Genomic DNA, 15,713 nt, shown 5'->3' on the forward strand with positions numbered 1-15,713 from the left:
CAAAGAAGGCGCTACACAAACATTCTGAACCTGAAATCAACAAAACATTGGACTGTGAAAAGGTTATCAGCCGAGTGAATCCGGTTCACTAACGTCCTTGTTGGAGTTTGATGGATATGTATTTGCCATGTGAGCCAGTTTGGCAGAGCTGCGCCGTGCGTCAAGCAGGAAGTGGCTCCTCTCGAGGTGGGAGCTCTTTCAGTTCAGTTACTATAAGGAGAGACACCTCCCAGCTGATCCCGGTAATTTGCCTCCCTCCCCACCTCCTCCTCCTCCTCCTCCCGCACCCGGTGTGTTGCCCCCTCTCGGTAGGTCGGTCCTCTGCTCTGCTCCTCATGCAGACGAGCTGGAGCTGGATGTCCGGACACTTGCTGCGCACCTCTCAATGATCAGGAAGGATCGCAGGAGCAGAAGAAGTAAGGAGAAGGAGACTCAGTGGGACGCACATGGTGAGCACTGGTGATTTATTTCATCCTCTTTCATAATGTTTATTGGCTGGGACTCTGTGAGACTGGAGGTGCTTGTAAAGGTTTTCTCGCTGTTCAAGTCGCGCGTAAAGAGGAGCAGCAAACGGACGGCAAGTCTGATCCTGTTCTTTTTGTCACTGAAAGCAGAAACTCACACAAATGTATCTGCAAAATGTCTATTAAAATTATATTAGGGGAAAATTTATCACTACACGTTGCGTTTTCCGCTGTAAAGTATTAAGTAATTTACCAAAAGGATGAAATGTCATTGCTGCTCAGCTTATACTTAGAAATTCAGCCGATAGGCGAGTTTCAGACATTTTAAAAAGTTCTTATTAATTATAATAATTTTACTTTAAAATACTGGATACAGAGCCTTTGGATACTGACGTTTATTGTGCTGTATTTAATGGATTTTTGCTGTATAAACCCATTAGGCAAACAGGCCAAATGGAGTTTGATTTGCTACAGTATTATTAATGAACTGTGATTAACTTAGGTTCATAAATAGTTTTTCTTATAACTCATGTAATCACAAACACAAAGCTGGAATTTTTATTTTAAAAACCAGGTCTATATTTCCTTAACTTTAATAACTTTTTTCCCCCACAGACGGTCAGTGCATGTTGCCGCCGGGACAGTCCCACTTTTATTATGATAACTGTGAGCAATTTTAAGCACATATGTTAGTTTTCTGTCACCGTGTCCTGCTGCTGCGGATCAGATGAAATACAGAATATCAAAACATAAAATCTGAACATAACACAACTGCATGAGGGTTTTTAATTAGCTGGACCGAACCTGGCATAATTTGTACCAAATGCAAAACACATGCAACTAATTATCAAGATTTTTTTTTCTTTAAATCAGAATGAAGTTGTTTGATCAAACGGTGATAGACTCACACTGTAAATATTATTGTTCCTTTCTGGAAGATAAAGCTAATTGACTGCAGCCAATTTGTGCTTAACAAGTGTAATTAGCTCTGCAGAATTGATGCAATTAGGCTCCGGACTTCGCTCTTAGCTCTTGCCAAAGTAATCAGACTAAACATGATAAACATTTAAGTTTAATGAACCGTGGCAAGTGAATCATTATTCTCAGGTCCCTTAAATGCAACGCCCGCAACCTGCGGGTGACTCCAGGCTGTTTGTCTTCTAAAGGTCCCTCTGTGGTTAATTCGTTTTTCCCCAAATTTCCTTTGCAGCACTTGTATCCAAGAGAAAATATACCGTGTTTCTCTTAAGAGTCATATACACAGATTGCTCCTTTTATTTTTTTAATTTATTTTAGGATATAGGTGCACACATTTCTAGGAGAGTGCAATTTTACAGTTGAGGCCTTTAATGCACTCTGCTGTAGAAATTAATTAAAAACAGGTTGTTGTGTATTTGTTTTTATAATCTTGTAATCATGTTCAATAATGAATCAATTGACAAAAAAAAAAAAAAAATCTCTGGAGTTTTATGTTTGTTTCTGTGCTCATAAAGGACGCAGCCCGGAGTGTTTTTGTTTTCTTTTACCGCCTGCTCCTCATTATTAACCCACTGTGGATTTAATTGACACGCAGTTGCAGCCAGAGGCCTTACTTTTATTTCCATCATGCCCGAGGTTGTCGTTGGCGTGACTGCAACATAGAATCACAATGATTTCATTTCCATCTGTTTTTCAATATCAACATGTGAAGCTGGAGCTGCTCAGAAAGCCTCCTGCCAACTTGTATGAGGCTGTAAAGAGGGGGGAGAAGAATTGACAGGAAACTTAAATATCAAGTGGGTGACATGTGTTTTCTTATTCAAAAATGAAGCAAGCATGGGTCAACGCAGAGGCAGAGGCACCCTCCGTGTGTCTGTGGAGGTAGAGCTGGCCCCTGGGGGCCCCGCACATGCACCGGATCGGCGGTTTGTTGGAGGTGCAAACGTGAAGGACAGAGGCCTTTAGCTAAAGATACAGGCAGTGATAATCCATTTTGTGCTGTCTGTTGCTTCCACCTCCAGGGCTGCCCCACTAAAATTAGATTATTACACCTAAAACAGAGCTCCTGGAATCTGCTCCGTGTGGAATAACACACACATGGGCTTCAACTGTGCAGGCAGGAATGCAGTTTGGGAATACAGACCGCATACGTAGCCTCTCTCTTCTCACCCAGAGCCCAGTGTTGTATTTCTGACCGGCTGAGGACAATTGCAAATTAACAAAGGTGTCAGTGTGGTAACATGCGCCAACAGGTGCCTTGGTTCAGCTTCAAACATGCAGGCTATAAGAGAGAGCTTATATAATTGATCATATTTATTTAAAGGCTCCGTGTCTTGGAGCAAAGTTGCAATGTAGAACCCTGGGAAATCTTCCCAGCGACTGATATAAAACTCTCTTTAAACTGCACAGCCTCATGTTTATTTATACAAACCACAATTTAGTCTTCTGAAACTCATCACGAAGTAGCAGAGCAATACGAATTTAAAATATTTGCCTCCGTCTTGCTCCGCTCGTGGCTTCTGTCCATGACGAGGAATGTTAAAATGTGTGAGACAGGCCAAATCCAGCTCATCTGCTCACCAGAACAGCTCCAGACCCAGACTCTAGACCTCAGACAGGCCCACAGCTCGAAAGTGAGAACAGGCCAAAGTGAGTTAACAGGTAGTAAGAGAGAATACCACACACAAGAGGTTTATGCACTACATTTCCGTAACTTAAAGTCCTCATTTCCTGCTAAATCCACCCCTAAATTCCCTTTCCAGCCCCGCTTAAAAAAAGCAAATCATCAAAAAACAAGAAAATTTAAAGGGATGGGACCCCAGAGAGGCCAAACTACATGTACATACAAAAAAATCTTCATGGCTCTACTTGCATCTTTTTTAAACAGACCATTATTCACCTTTTATTACCCTACAAATTCACGTCTGCCTCTAGTCATCCCCCTTTAATTGCACTTAATTGCATTTCAACAAACTGAAGAATGAGTGAAGGAGATTTACATTAGGAAATCAATATGGACTGTAGCTTGTTGCTCCGGCTTCGAGCCCGAACATTAGCGGCGGTCTCCTCGCTCTCTTCTGTTCGACTATGCTGTAAACATGCCCCCAGGTTGTCAGCAAGTATTTTTCCAGCCACTTGCCAGCCAAGCATAGCTGCTTCTAAAGATCACCCGCCGGAGATGTTGTTGATCTCATCATACCACTATTTGGCTGTATAAGCTTTTTGAAAAGACACAGATTGCTGCCAAGTTATTTCAAAACTTTTTCGCTGAGACTTAATGTCTCCAAAATGGAGGATTATTTGTTTTTTTTTTTAAGGATTAATTTTTAGACCCCAATTTGAGGAAAAGAGGATGATGTCCTCTTTCACACACACATGCTATTTGTAGGCAGTATATATTAACAAAAAAAGCGGTTTAAAATCTTCTCATCTTCTCATCAAATCACGCTTTACAGGGAATGCCACTCATCTTCAACGTGTTCTTCCGACACCCTGGCCGTGAATTTATGGAAAGCGGCAGAGAAAAACCGTTGAAACCATATCCGGTGGGTTGCAGTGGCAGTGCCAGACAGATGATCTGGTTTCGGAAGAAGACAGGGTCTGGATTTGGCCTAGTGGGGCGCATTAAAAACCTCAGGGGCCTCTCTCAGATGAGCATCCATTTATCAAAGTGGTTGTAATGGGCCAATGTTTAATTAGTCATGTAATGTGACAAAGACAAGAGCAAGGGCATGTCATGGGAATGTTAAACAACCGCCCCCTTTCTCTCCTAGCCTTGTGTGTTTCACCCACCCCAACTGCATACCCCCACCCGCCTACGCTCACTCGTCATTCCCCATCCAGAGTACTCTCGAGGCTCCTCTACTTCCCTGAATCCTTGAATAACCTTTACCCTTTTCATAATCCCCTTTGACACTATTTTCCTTTCTTACACAGTCAAGACATCGACACCGAATGAAACCAGAGACCTAATTAATCATCCGATCAACTTATAAGTCCGGCTTTTTATCAGTGCGTTCAGATTCCCGTGGGGCATGTCTCGACACGTCAGGAATGACCAGCCGAGGCATTCTGGACCCCAGGAATGTGGCTCGGTGGCACCAGGGTCACAGTCAGACCGCTCATCACTGCGCTCGTTGTTTGTGGCATTTCCTGTAGAAACTTCACAAAGCAGAGTCACCTGACGTGCCTGGTTTTCCCTTTTATCCTCAAGCAGGTTTAACCGAGCCACTTTTTTGGCAGGTCTTCTGTTTTGGAGGTCAAGAACGGAGCGGCTTGTCCGAGGCAGCAGAGGGTGTGCGGTGGCCTCCTCGCAGGCCTCTCAGAGCTGTGTGGTCCCTGAGGGAAGCCTCATATTTCGGTCGTTGGCTAATTGAGCGGGATGACGAGGCCGGAGAGGCTCTCTGCCCCGTCCTCTCCTACGGGTTTGGTTTATGCAGCCCTGCTGACTTTGCTGTCAGTGTCAAACGCTTGTTAGGACATCATCAATCTCGCAGCAGTTAAGAATATTCCCAGAACAGAATGAAGGGGGCAGGTGATAGACGGACAGGGAGATGGAGGAAAAGCAGGGGGAAAGTTGTTTCAAAATGTGAAAGGAAGGTAGTTATTGATGAGAAGGTGACAGCCGTCTGCAGAGGGAAAGAAACAATGACTGAAAAACAAAAAAGTGGAAAGTGTGAACTTTCTTCATAAAAACAACTAAAAGAAATGCTTGTAGGGAATGTGCTTCTGGGCTTCCCGTGAAAAACAATAAATCACTGTTTCCGGAGAAAGTAGATTTAATGTTTGTTATTTCCACATGCCAAAATTAACGCTCTCGGGTATCAAATCTTGACAGAGGAATAAATTACTCTCATCAGCAGTTGTAAGAGACGGGAAGGGATTTGTTCGCACTGCGGACATACACAAGTCCGTGTTTGTCTTTACCACGGAAGTACCCATGTAGGGGCTCAAGCTGAACACACATTTTGATCTATAAATCATTTCCTACCATCCCAAACACTAATCTCCACCTCCCCTTCTTTCCTCCCCTCTTTTCTTTCTGTCTGTTTTCTCATACCCTCTTTTCGGCTCGATAACACTTCGCACCGCTCATGCTCAGCCCCCTCGTTCGCCTGCAGCACTGACCAACGGTAAAGTGATTTGAAAAGGAGAGCCATAAACGTGATGGATGTGGTCCAGCTCAGGGTTTAGCCCCAGCTGTCGGGCATGCTTTTTGTCATTTCAGACAGACCCGCTGGGTGCGCGCCCTTCTTCACCCCCACTCATCCACGGGGTTGAAGGGAGTTTTAAGACGAATTCATTCTTAAAGGTTGTCAAGGTCGCGGGTTCAAACCAGTGGCCGACACTGCTGAGAAGAGCGGAGATTACATTTTTACGGGATGAGATCTTTACTGGCATCTACTGAGAGCCAATAAGGTGCAGTTGAAGGGATGCAGTGAGCTGGTATCGTGTGTTTTCAATAAAGGCACAGGTGGTCGATCTTAGATTTCCTTCTTTGGCTATAAATGCAAGTCATATAAATCAATCAGTTTATGTTTTTTCTTTTTCTTTTATGATCTAACTCCCATGGTTTTCTCTTTTCTTCCACAGGCTCGATGACATGATGTTTCTACCCTTCTCCCCTCCCCCCTCCACCTCTCTCTTCCCTGTTTTCCTTCTACTCCTCCTTTTCCTCCCTTCATCCCTCGTCTCCTCTTCCCTTTCCCACACCCCGTTGAGCTGGACTTCGCCTCACGATCCCTGCTACCACCTAGACGGCCGCCCACGACACTGTCTGTCGGAGTTCATCAACGCTGCCTATGGGGTCCCGGTCAATGCTAGTCACGCGCTACAAGGGCTTGATTATGACAGCAACATCACCACCTTGACAGACCTCCACAATCCTCATAACCTCACCTGCTGGATGGCTCACAGAGGTACTGACACCGGGGAATGGGTCCTCACCGTACCACTGGGCCGTCGCTTTGAGATCACCTACATAAGTTTGCAGTTCTGCCACCAGGGGGAACCATCAGATCCCATCTCCATCTCCATCCTCAAATCGATGGACTACGGGCGCACCTGGAGGCCAATGCAGCACTACTCCAGCGACTGCCTGGGAAACTTTGGGCTGCCCTCCCAGACGGTGGCCCAGACCAGGCACCAAGAGACAGAACCTCTCTGCTCAGACCCTCGCCCCCTGCAAAAGCAGAGGGGTGGCATGGTGCTGGCCTTCTCTACCCTGGATGGACGACTGTCCTCTTCTGACTTTGACCACAGTCCCACCCTCCAGGACTGGGTGACGGCCACAGACGTGCGTGTGGTCTTCCATCAGGTGTCCAAAGTCACCAAGGCCGGAAGCTCAGATAAAAAGGAAGAGTCACGAAGGCGTGATGGTGGAGAAGATGACAGAGGGACTGAGCTTTTGAGGTGGAGACCAGGCTACAAGGGCCGCACTGGAGATCAGGTCGACAAGTTAAACAAAGATAATACACTGGCATTTTTTAACAGGGAGACAAAAAACTCAGAGATAAGGGGGAGAAACAAAGGAGAGAAAGTGGACAAACATGGAAGGAAGGGTCACAATAAAGGGTCAGGCCAAGATGAAGATGGACATAATGTGACCAGCAAAGAAGGGGGAGTTGGTTTTGGCCTGGACACGCTCACTTCTTCAAAGAAAGGCGGGAAAGGTAGAGGGCGTGGCCGTAAGAAGGAGGACACTCATTGGCTTCCTTGCCCCAATGGTGGCTGTAATTGGACCGTAGAGGGGCAGAGCAGGGGCAACAAAGGGCGGGAATTGAGGAAGAGGAGGAACAACAATCTCAACACGAGACAAAGTGCCAGGAATCTGCATGTGGCTACGCCCTCCGCCCTGATCTCTCCTGTCCGAGCTCCTCTGGCCCTCTCGGATCTGCAGGTCGGAGGCAGGTGTAAATGTAACGGGCACGCTTCCAGGTGTCGCCGTGACGACACAGGCCGGGCAGTATGTGTGTGCGAGCATCACACGGCGGGGCCAGACTGTGATGTGTGTGAGGATTTCTACTTTGACAGACCATGGCATCGAGCTACACCCACACACCCAAACCCCTGTGTTGGTGAGTCATGAAACTGTGTTAAAGCCATGCACAGTGATACCAGTTTATCTGAAGTGTGATTTTTTGTGACCTGAACGTTTAAAATTTCAAAATTTCAGAGATCAGATTGTTTTTTTTGTCATTGGTATTTTATTGTTTTTTTCTTCTTGTGTCCAGCCTGCGAATGTAACGGTCATTCAAACAAGTGCCGCTTCAGCATGGAGGTGTTTCAGCAGTCGGGCCGACGCAGCGGAGGTGTGTGTCAGAAGTGTCGCCACCACACGGCCGGACGCCACTGCCAGTACTGCCAGAACGGATACACCCGCGACCACAGCAAGCCACTGAAGCACCGCAAGGCCTGCCAACGTCAGTCACCAGATGTGTGTGTGTGTGTGTTTACATGGCCGTTCTGTCTCTGTCCGAGCGTACAGAAGTGTTTATGGGGTGGTTACATTGTGAGAGTGGACAGCTATTCCTGTTAGTGATACGCACACAAAAACCCACACAAAAACCCCACTGGGCTGCCACCCTTGTCCCCCGTCGTTACCACCGGTTGGCATCTGCCGTGACCCCCGACCTTTGACTGGTCACATGTCCTGAGTGACTGTGACACTCTGGCACGCTCCTTTGGAAGCTCGAACACGGGCCTAATATACCCAAAGTTAATGGGCTCTCTTTGAGCATGACACACGTGCTGGGATGGAAAAAAAAAAAGCTCAGATTAAACATCCCCATGTGTTATCCTTTTTTTTGTGCTTGAAATAATAGCAACCTGCAAATTCACATCTTCCGCCGCACAGTCTCACATCTCAGCTTCAATTTATTGATGTTATATTTCACCGAGTTACCATTCAGAGGCCAGTGCTGATATAATCACTCATTTTCTCCTGTCAGGTTGTAAGGACTTGTGTAAACATTAGTAGAGTGTGAGCAGAGCTGCTCAAGTGTGGCTTCCTTTCTCTATCTGTCTTCTCTCATTGGGTCTTATCCTGTGATAGTAGTGGTAAATAAAAAGCTTTGCAGTGTAAACCATGGCAAATCCAGGCAGTAATCATTATACAGCACCACAGTGGACACTATGAAGGGAAGTGAAAACAGAGGAGAAATTAATTCAGACTCAGGATTGGTCTCCAGTTTCATGAAGGTTTGCAGACTAAAAGCACCGGGAACAATGAAGGAAATACGTCCAGGACAAACATACACAAAGTTTGATATGTTGCAAATGTGCTGATGTTTTCTGTAAACCAAACTAATGATGTGATATTCAGTTAATACCCTCATGGAGGAATTTGTCTTTGTTTACCCATCAGGGCAGCTAAAGGTGCCAGTAAAGGTCTTGTGTCTTGCTCAGGGACACTCCCTCAGCACAGATGTTTGCTGTTGACCTTCATTGGTCTGAACCAGCTTTCTTTAAAGTTGCATTACCTAATATTTTTATTTTTATAAGCAATGTTTTAAATGATTATGTGTCAGCTCATTGTTTTGGCTTCAGGTGCCCAACACTTTACTGTTTTGGTTCACTCTCATCAACATTGTTTCCAGCAGGCAGCTGTTTCTACAAAAGAAGTTTTTATGAAGGCGTTGCAGGCTTCCTGTCCAGCACCAAGTCGCAGACAGACAAGTTAGCAACTAGATCACGGAGAACAAAAACCAAAAAAAAAATCAAAACAAGTAAATATTCGACATACAGGGGTAAACAAACTAACAAAACTAAGGTTTGCCAGTGTTGGATTTTCAGCTTGTTGCACTGGTTTTATCTCCAGGCTACAAAAAAAATTAAGACAAATTCTTTTCATTCTCTTCTCCAGCATGTCAGTGCCATCCTTTGGGAGCCGTGGGTCGCTGGTGCAACCAGACATCAGGTCAGTGTCTGTGTCGAGAAGGGGTGACCGGCCTCAGGTGCAACCGCTGTGCCCCAGGATACAAGCAGGGCAAATCACCTCTGCGGCCCTGCATTCGTAAGTTTACAGCCAGTGTTGGCGTTCAGTCAGAGTCTGGAAAACTGTCAGTTACTGTACACACTTTTGTATGGAGGCTATCTTTAAAATTAGAAGTAGCATGATGTTTAGCATCTTTTGTTGTAAACTGACTGGGCCATCAGAGCAGAAAATATGGGTAACTTATCTAAAATAATATCTCTCTATGCTGCCCTTTTCAAATATATCACAGACTTTTAATAGTTTGTTGTCAGTCATGACAAAGTGACCTCTTTAATTTCTCCTTCAAACTCATTTGCTCGTGGCCTAAATGGATTAAACATCCTATCAAGAGGTCTAATCCTTTATCAAATAGTAGCTCAATATAAAAGGGGCCGCTGCTGTCCGGACTAATTTGGCCCCATCTCCCAGCGTGTCCCCTTTTCATCATCCCTGGAGACAGTTTCCATAGCAGCGTTAACATGAGCTGACCGCTGCAGGGAAACCTCATCTCCAGCTGATCTGGGATGAGCGTCAGATCGAGCGGCTTGTTGCTGCTCATATCTCTTCTCCCGAGCAGCATCGAACCTCAGCCATGAGCGCTAATCCACGTGCACTCGCCCAACTAATCGCACGAGTGCCGACAACTACACAGACACTAACGCTTCTGTAAGCCCCAATCAGGTGACATAGGGAGCCAGCAGCGACGGGCTTCACACCTGTCGTGCAGCTCAAAACGCCCCCATCCCAGGGCCCAGACTCATAACTCTCCCAGTGAAAGGAGTGAGTGAAAGAAAACCTTGTTTGTTTTTACTGCCAGGCCATCTCAGGCTATGTATAGCATCTCTTACCCCCTCCCTCCCAACACCACCACATCCAACACCTCGGATCCTCCTCTCATAGGACAGACCAAAAGGCCGGGCTAAACTTAAAGTTAGCTTCCACTGAAACTTTTTGTAGATAGATACTGAATTTTATCCAAAGTCAGTATCTGTATTTCTTTCTCTTTTTTTTTAGGTATCATCTAGGTGATGGTCTGATTTATGGTCAGGTTGTGTTTTATTTATTCTTTGATTAGATATTTCTGGATTTGAATCACAATTTCTCCTTTGGCGTCTTTTGATAAATGAAAACATCGTCAGAAATCAAAAGTATATTTGTGGTATCGGTGCTGAAACTCAGGTGACGCACTGGCATCCAGGTGCCCTCGACTGCTGCATTGTGATCTCTCACATATACAGTATGTGCATCCACAAACACACAGCGACTTCCTGTCTTTTAAAAGTCGGGGGACAGTCAGCAGGGTGGGGGTGTAGGGTGTCACTGGCCCAGTTGTGTCAGAGAGGACAGGACATGAGCGGAGAAGGGGGGGGGGCGGAGCGTGAGCTTGGTAATATATGGCCGTACTGTCACACACACACTTTTACAAGGGGCCTGGATAATGTATGTACAGACCAGCAGGTTGTTCATTTTCCATCCACAAGTTCATGGACACACACACACACAGTCAAACTTTATTAGACTGTTTAAAGTTCGAGACAAACCCATACAAGAAGCGACGGTTTGACCTTATTGAATTACTAAAAGTAAAGTTTGTATCTTGTGTGTTTCTAGCCCATAAAAAGGACCACACAAACAGACAGTTTGACACTTGCTTATCCTCTGCACAGGCGTGCCTCGCGCACCGAGAGGCATTCAAGCATAACACACATAACACACACAGCTGCAACAACCTGACAGCTTGTGTAGGTACAGAAGGCCGACGCTCGTCTGTGTATCTGTTCCTGTCACCTGTCTGAAACTGTGTTTATGTTCGCAGGAATTCAAGAGGTCGCTCCGACCCCAGTGTACCAACCTCAGTACAGCATAGGTGAGCAGATTTACTGGAGGGAACCGCACTGTCTTTCATTTTAATCTGTTCAGTGTGTGACCTTTGGTTGTTTTCTTAAGCCTGTGTTTGTTCTCAGAGATTTGTGCCCTAATATCTTTCACTGTATTTGATAATGTGGCGTATCAGTGACAGGACTGTTGAATGGCTGTGCTGGATTTACAGAATTTTTGCCTCAATGTGATAAAGCACCGTGGTTTGTTAGGCACTTCACTGGATTAAACAAAAACATAAATTCCTGGCTGGTTATTTTATGTATGCTAGCAAACTCTGGCTGATATAAATGCTTTATTTTAAATTACAGCACATCTTTCCCTGAATTACTCAGTTCTAGAGTAATAAAGTTTTGTGGCTCTCCAGACATATCTGGTTAACCCTGTTCATGTCACCTCATGTACGACAAACAGATTTATGGTATTTCTAGGGAATCATATATCAAAACAAAAAAAGCTTCTCTAAAAGCACTTTTTTTTTTTTTTTTTCAAGAGGGGACCTTGAACTGAAACTGTTTTATGGGGGGGAGCTGCTGCTCTAACTCCCCATGCAGTAGCTAAGCACTCCCTCCTAGTGGCAGCTCGAGGAATGTCCCACCTGCCGCACTCGGCGGTCATCTGTTAGTCACAGGATACTGTGATGACAAATAGAAGCAGCCATATTGTAATTAGGGGAAAAGACATGTGCTGATATGCTTGCTGTGAAATGATACCCTCTCATTTGATGCATTCTCCCTCCCTCGCCCTTTCTCTTTCCTCTCTCCCTTCAGCGGAGGAGTGTGTTTCATACTGCCAGCCTTCTCAGGTTAAAGTCAGGATGAACTTGGAGACCTATTGTCTCAAGGACTACGGTTGGTGTCGTGTCTTATTTTTAGCATAGCTTGGGAAATAATAATAGTAATAATAATAATACAAAACCATGATTAAATGTATATTTTGCAACTCTCTGTCTTTCTCAGTGCTGAAGGTGCAAGTGAAAGGGATGGAGCGTTCAGGTCCCTGGTGGCAGTTCTCTATCTCTGTCCAAACCGTCTTCCGCACAGGGTCCAACTCCCATGTTCGCAGGGGCCCCCACTCCCTCTGGGTCCCCGACCGGGACCTTGGCTGCGGCTGCCCCGCCCTCCACGTGGGTCGGACTTTCCTCCTGATTGGCGCAGAGGAAGGTGAGCGGGGCTGGGGCCCGGAGGAGAGTCGCCTGGTGGCGGACCGCTCTACTCTGGCCCTCCAGTGGCGGGAACACTGGAGCTCCAAGCTCAGGGGCTTCCGAGGGCAGGACAAGAGGGGTCGCTGCCCTCCAAAAACCCCCAACAGCCATCACAGGGAGCGCTCAAAACCCCAGTCTGGGTACGTCCCCCCTCACCTGCTGACTGAGAAAGACACTGACAGTGTGGACACACACTCTACAAAAGTGGACAAGACTCAAACCTTAGTAGTGCCTCACACAAACACTCACACAGACGGCAAGGTTAAATCCACAGCGGCGAGCCCCTCGCCCACCACACCTGTTCTAGTGTGTTCAACTCAAGGTCCTGAATGAAAAAAAAAAAAAACTACAAGGACAAATAAAGACAGGATGACTGAGATTTTATTTTCATCCTCCACCTTTCTGAACATTTTGCAAAAAGAGAACTACTATAAAAAGAAGAAAGTGCTTTTTCTGAATTTTTTACTTTTTTTCTGAGGGTTTCGGGAAAAACAGGGGTTGACTATAAAAAGAAACCCGTGTTCAAATGCTGATCTAAAAATGTGAAGAAACACACGTTTCCTCATGCAACTGTTGGCGTTTGTGTGCTTTATGGAGGACAGAGGCACTGAGTTCTGCAGCAGCAAAAAGTGGTAAATGATGGAATATCTAGAATACTCACCAAAGAAAAAAATTTAATTGGTGCTATGTGAATTATGTGAATTTTAATATTTTCTACTAAAAAACTTTTAAAAAATTAAAGTCTGACTAAACTCTGCTGAAGGGCCGTGCAGTATTTTTGTCTTAAGATTTTTTTGAGAAAATAAAAAAACTATAGTTTGAATCATATTTATTCTTAGATTGTTTTATGTAACACACAAATGAGGGAAAAGATATTCTACCGCACATTTACTGCACACAAATATAACCAAAGCTTATTCAGAAAATGTACAATACAATATCTTTGACTTCTTACTTTTCATGTTGAAATTTGAAAATAACAGTAACATTTATTAAATTTACAAAATAAAAGTAATTTTAAACTGACAAACATACAGAGCTTCAGTTTAGAGAAACAGAAGAAATGTACAAAACTTTTTTTTTTTTTTTTTATGTTTCTTCACCAATTCTCTGAACCTGAAATTGTGCAAATTACACACAAAACACACACACACACACCTTGCTTTCATTCTGCACAATATTTGGGGAATTTGACACTATCTCCAATCTGCTCCCTCACTGGACAGCTGACACAGAGACCAAACTAACCTCAGCCTCATTTTCTAACCGTACAGGAATCCTCATATAGACGCTCACAAGCCTTGATATGGATCTAAAAAGCATCGGTCCGACCTGTCGTCATGGCTTCTGTTTCCATTTGGGAGATATGGCGTCATAGCCCATGGGAAATGGCGGTGGTGGTGGTGGTGGGGGTTTAATAAGACAGATGGAAGAGCTCCTATTTGTTGAGCAGCTTCGTTGTTTTGGTAGCGGCCGTGTCAGTGATTGGTTGTGCTGCTGTGCTAAAGCCTGTGATTGAAAATAAAAGTAGAAAAATAGACTCGCTGACTGATGATCGCTCAGTGCGATTCAACATACAGTCCTCTGATGAGAAGGCTGTGTGCGTGTCTGCTTGTTTTTGTACTCTTATGAGGTCCTAATGTTCACAAGGATCCAGAGCCAGAAGCTTCTCAGGGCCAAGTAACACACAGGGGCCCCCAAACAAGATGATAAAGTCCTTTTTTTTTTTTCCTTTATGTCATAGCCCATCAACGCAGTCTTGGTTTTTGTAGTTTTCATGTTTTCACTTTACAAAAAAGTAAAGAAACAGTTTTGAAAAGATTCTGGAAAGGCTTTATCTGGTTAGTTCATTTTCTTCCATGCCTAAAGCCAGGTGTTTCCCAGGAAAGAAAATAATCAGGAAAAACACAAATTGACTGATTAAAATCAAAGACTTCAACCAACTTGAAAGATGAAATTTATGTGCTCAAGTGACAAGGTGTGCATGCACTTAACAATAAACACGGCGGAGAATTATCCCCTCAGCTCTGTGCAGAGTTTCAGTGTCTTTCAGCTCATTGTTTTGGTCTTACAGTCGGCATCAGAATAATTTTAGTAAAGCAGAAAATGGAGCGAGAAACAGCTGCTGAATGATTAATTTTAACAAAACTGACACAACAAACTCAAACTCATCACAACGGCAAGAACAAAGCAGCTCTAACAGTGAAGATTTAGCATGTAGGGTGCAGGGTTACAGCTCATATTCGCACATGTATAATAATACTAACTTATGTGTGTTAGACAGACAAAGAGTTCATGCTAGTGCATGCACGACCATGTCTTGGAGGCAAAGTAACTGCCTTTGTGCGTGTGCGAAAGCAAAGCACCTGCTGCGTTGCTGCAGGAAACACCTGTCAGCGGTCGTCTCCTCAGTGCAGCCTCTGTCGACATGAGGGTTTGATCCTAAAACTCCCCAAACACACACACTTACACAGACACTAACAGACAACTTAAGCCAACGGCTCGCTCTGCTACAGGGGGAGCACGTTGTCCGCGGCTTTGTTCACATTAAACAGACAACGGACTCTTTACTGAGGCGCTGCGGACGAGGGCAGGCCTACTGTTCTGGTGTCATATGGAAAATGGGGATCAGTGTCTTCTCCTCTGGCCTGGGAGGTAGCAGTGTGTGTGTGTTTGTGTGTGTGTGTGTGTGTGTGTTTGTGAGTGTGTGGTATTATGTTTACAACCTGCTGAGGGTAGGTTTTACGAGAGGTGACTCCTCCTGCACTGCAGCCAGAGCCAAAGTTCAACTAGACCTCTTGCAAACACACACACTCTTATTTTTATCCTCTCATTTCCTTTAACACACACACACACACACGTCAGATTTCACTTTGCTCTCTTGTCTTAGCTTGTACATCTCTTCCTCATACGCTCCACAAACTCAAGTCAAAGTTTCACCACCACACTGTTTTCAGGACAGACACACACACACAGGGCTTCTGTTAACCTGAGAGGCAGAGGGTCAATCCCTGTGATCCGCTGCCTGCATGCCTTCCATACAGACACGCCGCCGACACAGCAACCTGACTCCCAGCTAGATTAGGACTAATCAAGCATGGCACAGCTCTGGGCAGAAACGCCATGACACACACACACACACACCTACAACACAGATATAATGTACTTCAGGCATGTGCACACAGGGAGTTTTGGCTGAAGGTAAAGGAGGGTA

General features: G+C 45.0%; 1 protein-coding gene across 1 annotated transcript; it reads left to right on the forward strand.

Moving 5' to 3' along the window:
* The first annotated feature begins 293 nt into the window (after positions 1 to 293).
* On the forward strand, positions 294 to 13,256 carry ntn5 (netrin 5). Its single transcript, XM_041031864.1, has 7 exons — positions 294 to 449; positions 6,036 to 7,519; positions 7,676 to 7,864; positions 9,307 to 9,456; positions 11,234 to 11,284; positions 12,066 to 12,146; positions 12,255 to 13,256. The coding sequence occupies exons 2-7, from the start codon at positions 6,046 to 6,048 to the stop codon at positions 12,830 to 12,832; spliced, it is 2,523 nt and encodes an 840-aa protein (XP_040887798.1). The 5' UTR covers positions 294 to 449; positions 6,036 to 6,045; the 3' UTR covers positions 12,833 to 13,256.
* The last annotated feature ends 2,457 nt before the right edge of the window (positions 13,257 to 15,713 follow it).

The sequence above is a fragment of the Toxotes jaculatrix genome, chromosome 23, assembly GCF_017976425.1.
Source record: "Toxotes jaculatrix isolate fToxJac2 chromosome 23, fToxJac2.pri, whole genome shotgun sequence".
NCBI lineage: Eukaryota > Metazoa > Chordata > Actinopteri > Toxotidae > Toxotes > Toxotes jaculatrix.

Excerpts from the sequence above, each read along its gene's own strand:
- ntn5 (XM_041031864.1), top strand. The coding sequence starts at position 6,046 with ATGATGTTTCTACCCTTCTCCCCTCCCCCCTCCACCTCTCTCTTCCCT. Across the intron at positions 7,520-7,675 it reads ACACCCAAACCCCTGTGTTG|CCTGCGAATGTAACGGTCAT; the intron begins GTGAGTCATGAA and ends TCTTGTGTCCAG. Across the intron at positions 12,147-12,254 it reads CTATTGTCTCAAGGACTACG|TGCTGAAGGTGCAAGTGAAA; the intron begins GTTGGTGTCGTG and ends TGTCTTTCTCAG.